Source organism: the organism of the source record quoted next, unplaced genomic scaffold (genome assembly GCF_019419815.1).
Source record: "Pyrus x bretschneideri cultivar Hongxiangsu unplaced genomic scaffold, Pyrus_bretschneideri_v1 Contig26, whole genome shotgun sequence".
Classification (NCBI taxonomy): domain Eukaryota; kingdom Viridiplantae; phylum Streptophyta; class Magnoliopsida; order Rosales; family Rosaceae; genus Pyrus; species Pyrus x bretschneideri.
The window spans coordinates 2,572,328-2,579,936 of NW_025999568.1; the positions used below are offsets into that span (position 1 = coordinate 2,572,328).

At 34.5% G+C, this 7,609-nt stretch overlaps 1 protein-coding gene across 2 annotated transcripts; it reads right to left on the reverse strand.

Annotated features, from left to right (window-relative positions):
- Positions 1-896: 896 nt before the first annotated feature.
- On the reverse strand, positions 897-3,505 carry LOC103948846 (protein SYS1 homolog). 2 transcript variants are annotated; one of them, XM_009359921.3, is made up of 3 exons: positions 2,634-3,505; positions 2,217-2,443; positions 897-1,283 (listed from the first exon to the last, which is right to left on the reverse strand). In XM_009359921.3, exons 1-3 carry the CDS (start codon positions 2,855-2,857, stop codon positions 1,189-1,191), a joined length of 546 nt encoding a protein of 181 aa, XP_009358196.2. In that variant the 5' UTR covers positions 2,858-3,505; the 3' UTR covers positions 897-1,188. The 2 variants fall into 2 exon arrangements, with proteins under 2 accessions (XP_009358196.2, XP_009358198.2); XM_009359923.2 differs by having other exon boundaries at positions 897-1,310; positions 2,634-3,484.
- Between the last annotated feature and the right edge of the window lie 4,104 nt (positions 3,506-7,609).

Consider the following 7,609-nt stretch of genomic DNA (forward strand, 5'->3'; position numbering starts at 1 on the left):
CACTTGCTACTAATTCATGCGTTATAACACGATCTGATGACATATTTATCGTTTGGGGGTATTAGCAAATACACACACGTTATAAAATAGAGAACCAGTAATACCATATGGCGGTGTTACTCAGATGCTGAAATTTTTTTAGCATTCCTTAAGAATACATTCTGCAAGCCTTTCTGTCTATTCAAATTCCAAGTTGAATGAAATGTGCATCATCGAACGCATCAGGAAGCAAAGCTTGTGTCTGCAAGTGCAAAAGGTTTGGTGGAACCACATAGAATTTGTTTAAACCCTAAACCCTAAACTTTTTGGCTTTTGGTTTTGTCTTCAATTTTTGCACCTGAGATATGGAGAAAGTATAAAGGAGAAAGGAGGGAAGAAAATGGGTGGTGAGAAGGAGGGAAAGAAATAAAGAACGAACGAAAACAAAATCTTTGAAAGTGTAGATAACTTTAGATAGGTTTTGACTTTCTTTTTGTATACCCTTTATACATTTCGTCTACATTTCTCCCAACATCCTTGCACAAAAAATACAAACTAAAAACCAAATGGTTATCAAACAGACCCTACAACTTTCTGATGCAGATTAATTAGAGAAACTATGACAATCCTAGAGATATGGAGTATGATAACAGAGTTTGATATACAAGCAACAGCCAGGAGGAAGTGAAGAGGCACATCTTTCGACCCTACACTTTCTTATAAAGTAACCGAATTTCTATTTGATTAATCTTATTAAGAAAATTCTTGAGCTTGCAACTTGTGATTTTAGCTAAATTAGAAAGCATGCCTAAGATCAACATAAACAAACAGGGAAAGAAAAATTCCTACCGGGTTCAAGCATTCTGTATCGGAATCCCAATTTAGAAATCCTATAATAGTCTGACCGCACGAAAGAATTACCAAAAATGGGTAATAAAATAAGAATATTGCAACCAGAATTGACAAGGCGTATCATGTTTATAGAAAATCAAATAGAAGGAACAATGATCTCAAGAAACATGGTAAGCATTACTCTACTCAAAACCACCAAAATTGCACATTAAGATTTCCAAACACAATGCATACCTAGTCTCATGTGCTTAGACCTCCCCATCATTTAAAGCACCGTGTTGAACTTTACACTTGTTCTCTGTAACAGCCACCATCAGAGACAAAAGAATCCACATATTATGGTAGTTTCTCTCCTCATCACAGATCGAATTTGGTATTCATTATCTTTATCCAGAAGCTCCTCAGCAACGAAAGAATAGCCGTAATAATCCCACGTGAATGTTTGTTCTTGCCTGTAGAGTTTCTCGTCAGTCAAACATCTGCATGGAGATAGTTCCATATTAATTTTGTAGATATAACGATTTGAGAAGAAAGAAGAAAAGGCAATCATGCAATTGCTTGACCAAATCTTAATTCTGTATCTATAAAGCTATGACCAATCAAAACATTATCCAGAATACTGATTAATGCAAGCAATGGAACTTTTTTAGAATGTAAAGCAACCCACCAGCAGGCCCAACTTTTGGAGAACATAAAAGATCAACCAAAAAGACATACACGAATGGGAAGTCCAAATCGTGATTGCTTAACAACTAATTTTTTTTTTAAAAAGGCAGACGATGTATAACTCATTTAATAAGCAGGAACGCAGCCCATAAGTATTATCATATTCTTTTCATCTAGGAAATAGCAGAAAGATTCTTTTTGTCGAAATAACAACACATGGTTAAAAATAAATGAAAATAGCAGCAAATGGAAAGGAAGTGCAAGTTCTTGATGTATACAATAAAAAATAGCAGAAATAGTATAAAGACTCCACATACTTGAACATAAAATTGGCCCCACAAAAAAAAAAAAATCAAGGGTTTCTTCATAAAATAGCCCGCTTGCATAGGTCCATTAAGAAACTAACCCTTTTTAAAGAAAGTAAGAAAATAAAAATGTTTCAGACTTGAAAGAACAAAGACAGGGAAGATGTGTGAGTCAAGATGTGAGACAAAATCTTGTATTTCAGGCTCAACCCACATCTCGGCTATACATACCCCCCTTGAAATAGCTCACCTAAAGGTGAGTTTTCTATTGGGTCTATCTGCAAGGGTTACGTAAAAAAACCCAAATTCTCCCAAATGAAAGTACACCCAGACAAAAACTATATTCAACAAACAAATGAACATGACAACTTTATGTTGGTATATCTAGCTAGTTAAGGGCGGAAAACCTCTTACTTGCACGATATCGTGTTATCGGAATCTCGCGCCGTTCACGTTTAAAGCAGAGATATTCACCTAGCACAGCCATCAAGGCAACTCCAGTAACATTCGCAACCCACCATGTTATTGACGAAGGCCAACCCCCATAAGCGATGCATAGAAAGAGATGTACAATGTATAGGGTTGCTGAAAAATCTAAGCACTTCTTTGCCCTCTCAATCAGAAGAAGCAGATATCCAGCGCTGTAGACAAAAAGATGCACAATTCATAATTCACACAAGATTAATGAGCTCCATCTACAAACAGAAAATAAAATCAATTTTGTGTTCTGACAATAAAAGCTCAATGTAGATGCAGACACTCAACAAGATGGAAACACAACAAAATCAAATTGAACAGCAACTGAAAATAGAAGTAGAATGAGATTCTCACCCTGCAAGAGCACTGAGCAGAAATGAGCCAATGACGCACCACCCGGTGACAGTGGAGACAGTAAGAGTAGCATAGTCAAAGAAATACACAAGGCTCATTCGAGACACGCGAGTGCCAACAAAAATAGACAAGAAGAACCCCAAAGTGAGATAGTATAAACATTGAAGGCACGCAATTTGGACAACAATGAGCCAAGGGTCCCATACCAATGTACCATAGAACATTGTCTGCTACAATAATCAAATTCTCACACCAAAAGGCCCTTCAAACTCTCAAACCCGTAAAGACATCTTCAAAAGCATGAATAACCCACTTCCCAATTGCTCTCAAAAATCAAACCCAAACCCAAGTCTCCAACTTCAGGAACAATTAGAGCTCCCCATAATCCCAATGCTTAATCAATAAGGTTGAACCCGAAAAAATCAATCTGATTTTACAAAATTCTGGATTCTACTCTAACATTCATGTCACTGAACTCCGAGTTGAAACCCATGAATAATACAAAAATTGGATCTGAATTTAAAAACCTAGAATCTGAGGGATTTTCCCAGTAAAGAAATAACAAAAAAAATTAAAATTCTCTCGAGAAAATTGGGAATTCAAGACCTAATTAGAACTCATATGAAATTAAACGTGTACTGGAAGATGCAATCTGAAATCGAACAGGAGGCAGAGGAATTGGAAAACCTAGATCGAGAACGACGAAGAGCTTGAAGCTGACCGTTGAGAAATCGGCGATGGAAATTGCAGAGTCTCTGAGGAAAGCCTTTTCTTCTCTTCTTCTGGACTCTGTTGTAATTTTATTGTTTAACGAATGATATTCGTTTGTAAAAGATGCTTGCTAATTCATTCAAAAATTCCTAATTATTTCTTCTTCTTTTTTTAATTTTTTGTTCCTAATTCTTTCTTCTTCTTCTTTTTTTTAAATTTTTTGTTACTAATTCTTTCAAAAATCCTTGTTTGTTATGTTTCCTTTTTGAATTATTTTTGTTTTTGTTTTTGTTTTTTTGAATGAAACGATAGCATTAGTAAGTTAAATGTTAGATTAACTACCAACAAGATTTGAACTCACGTCGTCATGCAAATGCACAACATCTTTCTCCTATTGTAGTAAATGACCGCTTACATTTTTGAACTATTTTAGTGTAGAGAATTGTGATGCTTTTCATATTTATAGTTTGATAACTAATTCATACGAGATTTTTCATCGTGTTCGTCCACATCTTCAAAACAATTTTTTATGATCTGAAAATTTCATTTCTATATTTGTAATTTTACATGTAGATGCATATCTTATTTAAATAATTGTGAGTTGATCTAAAATTATAGTTTGTGCCTCTTAATTTATAAAACGCGCCCCCCGGGCCAACACTTCTAGCTGATATATGGTTAGATTAATTAACTTTATAATTTGATTACTTTGTTTTTTGTTTGAGCTGATGAGAGAATGGAGTGAGAAATAAAGAAATTATGGAAAGAATATGTGGATAATATATTTCAAAATTTTTAAATCATTTGTTTTTTAAGATCAACCCTTGGATTTAGTGATACTATATTATTCATCATTTTGTTTTGTTTCATGGTTTTTTTTTTTATATGTTCACTATTGATTTTGTTGATTGATCACATAATTTTAGTTATAAATTTTCTTTTAATTATGATACTAATACATGTAATTTTTAATTGTTTTAGTACATTTTGGTGAGATAATGTAATAACTAATAAGGCAGAAAGCAAATGATCTGTTTATAATCTATGCACAGGGCCTTCGAAATCTTAAAGATGACCCTGCATAGAACCATAGTAAAAACCTTTCATAAAATCTCGTTGTATGCATATGTTGTCTCAATTCGCCGGAAGTAGCTTATCTATAGTAGGATACTATTGTAAGTGTGCATGTATCTAAAGTTAATCATATATTGTCTTGTGTTGTAACATTTTCACATGACCGTGTATTGACTTTGAATACAACCACATCAACATTCTTGTTGTAAGAGCATCACCAATGGAGTCCTACCACCATTACCTCCGTATGTTTTTAAATTTAGAGAATTTATGAGAATTTATAACTTCCAATGGGGCAGAGCTCCAATCTTTATAGTAGTGGGACTAGCCTGAGTTCTTAAAATTTTCCTCACATTTGAGGACTACATAGGGACAACTTTGAGTGAGACAGGGAGGCCACCCATGTGAAAGCTTGCATGCTTCTTCCAACCGTTGGCTTTGAGTGGTGTTGTTATAGCTTATCCACTTCCTCTGGCAGTGCGGGTGTACACTAGTCGCCAGATAGCTGCTAACACGTTGCAAACATGGGTCCCACATGCTTTTTTTTTCTATAATAAAAAGGTATTTGTATTTTCAATTGAGATGGGATGATTCTTTAAATATTAAAAAATAATCAATAACATCAATGTATATTGTCTCCTGCTTAGATTGATAAATCCAAGAGAAATTACTATATCCTCTATTCAAAGAGGCAAAATGAGTCTGGATATTTTGACGATTCAGAAAGATGTAACTCTTGTAGAATTTATTGAAAGGGGATTTTTTATTATTGAACCAATTCGTCAAGCTATAAAAAATGATGGAAAATTTATTATGTATCAAACCCTCAGTATTTCATTAGTTCATAAAAGTAAACACCAAATAAATCAAAGATACCGAGAAGAAAAAAAACATGTTGATAAGAATTTTGATGAAGTCAGTACAAAACATCGAAAGATGACTGGAAATAAAGATTAAAAAAATTATGATTTGTTTGTTCCTAAAAATATTTTATCGCCTAGACATCGTAGAGAATTGCGAATTCTAATTTGTTTAAATTCTAAGAATAGACATAGCAAGGCATCTTTTTGTAATGGGAATGAGGTAAACAGTCAAGTTGTGGATAAAAGCAAAAAATTAAAAATTAAAAATTAAAACTTATTAAATTAAAGCTATTTCTTTGGCCCAATTTTCGATTAGAAGATTTAATTTGTATGAATCATTATTGGTTTAATACCAATAATGGCAATTGTTTCAATATGGTAAGGATACATATGTATCTGCGATTGAAAATTCATTAATAGTACATTTTTCCTATATTTCTCATACCATATCTAGTCTATGACGACAAAGAGATGCACACATACATCGTCTTACATTCCATTCTGATACGTGATACTAATTCAATGACATATCAATTAGATCTAGAATGAACAAAATTTCTTATTTTAGGTCTAAACTTTTATCTTTTGGGAGTGAAGAAACCAACCATACTTTTGTATCCCCTTTCAAATCCAAATTTAAAATGAAAGTAGGATTGAGTAAGTTTTATTAAATTAAAAAAAATTGAAATTAATAACGAAATTCAAATTATTGTATATTCCAAATAAAAATTTGGGGCATTATTATTACTTATCAATAAATATATCTATTAATAAAAAATATCTTAAAATAAGAAAAGGGGGAGAGAAGATTTTCGTTTATGGTAAAAAATTCATTCATCTCAGTTATTTCACAAGAAAAAAAAAGACGAAAATAGAGGATCTATTGAATTTCAAATAGTTAGTTTTCACCAATAGTGTCACATCCCAGCCTGGGCCCCCACCACATTCCGAGCTCAACTCCACCGTAGCACGATATTGTCCGCTTTGAGCCTCAACCATGCCCTTACAGTTTTGTTTCTTGGAACTCACATGAGAACTTCCTAGTAAGTCACCCATCATGGGATTGCTCTCGCACGGTTTCGCTTAACTTCGGAGTTCCGATGGAACCCGGAGCTAGTGAGCTCCCAAAAGGTCTTGTGCTAGGTAGGGATGAAAATATACATATAAGGATCACTCGCCTGGGCGATGTGGGATCTTACAATCCACCCCCTTAGGGGCCCGACATCTTTGTCGGCACACCACGGCCATTGATTGGCTCTGATACCAAATTGTCACATCTCGACCTGGGGTCCACCACATCCCAGGCCCGCTCCACCATCGTAGCACGATATTGTCCGCTTTGGTCTCCGACCATGCCCTCACGATTTTGTTTCTGGGAACTCACACGAGAACTTCCTAGTAGGTCACCCATCATGAGATTGCTCTCGCACGGCCTCGCTTAACTTCGAAGTTCCGATGGAACCCAAAGCCAGTGAGCTCCCAAAAGGCCTTGTGCTAGGTAGGGATGAGAATATACATATAAGGATCACTCCCCTGGGCAATGTGGGATCTTACAAATAGGATATGAAGACTTACTTCACATTTACAATTACACAAAAAAGGCTATTTATCTCAGAGAGGTTTAAGCAAAATTTTGGGAAAATGCCAACTATTACTATCTTATTCGTCAAAGAAAAATAGAATATGTTATAAAGCATTAATTAATCAGTTGAATATTCATGAATCAAAAACTCGTTAATTTTATAAAGGCATTTTGATTTATTAGATCTTGAATTTTAATGAACTTTTTTCATTTTAGCAATTCATGAAAGAATGAAATGAGAAAAAACCTATGAATATACTGACTACAAAAAAATACCTCGTGATAGTCAATATGGGCCCCCACCATCCATCAAGGGTTATTTACACTCTAGATGGTGAAGATGTTATTGACTGTGAACCAATATTGGGTTATTTACACCGAGGAATGGAAAAAATTGCGAAAAATCGAACAATTATACAATATTTGCCTTATGTAAAACGATGGGGTTATTTAGCTATTATGTTCACAGAAGCAATAACTGTAAACAGACCGAAACAGTTGGGAAATATTCAAGTACCTAAAAGAGGCAGCTATATGAGAATAATTATGTTGGAGTGGAGTCGTATAGCTTCTCATCTGTTATGGCTCGGTCCTTTTATGGCGGATATTTGTGCACAAACTCCTTTTTTCTCTTTCTATATTTTCAAAGAAAGAGAATTAGTATATGATCTATTCGAACCTACCACCGGTATGAGAATGATGCATAATTATTTTCGTATCGAAGGAGTACCAGCTGATCTACCTCA

Bases quoted from the DNA above. Each gene is read 5' to 3' on its own strand.
- LOC103948846 (XM_009359921.3), bottom strand. From the start codon at position 2,857: ATGTTCTATGGTACATTGGTATGGGACCCTTGGCTCATTGTTGTCCAA. The intron at 2,444-2,633 runs GTGAGAATCTCA...TTTTGTCTACAG, and splicing joins CTGCTCAGTGCTCTTGCAGG to CGCTGGATATCTGCTTCTTC. The intron at 1,284-2,216 runs GTAAGAGGTTTT...GAAACTCTACAG, and splicing joins GATAACACGATATCGTGCAA to GCAAGAACAAACATTCACGT.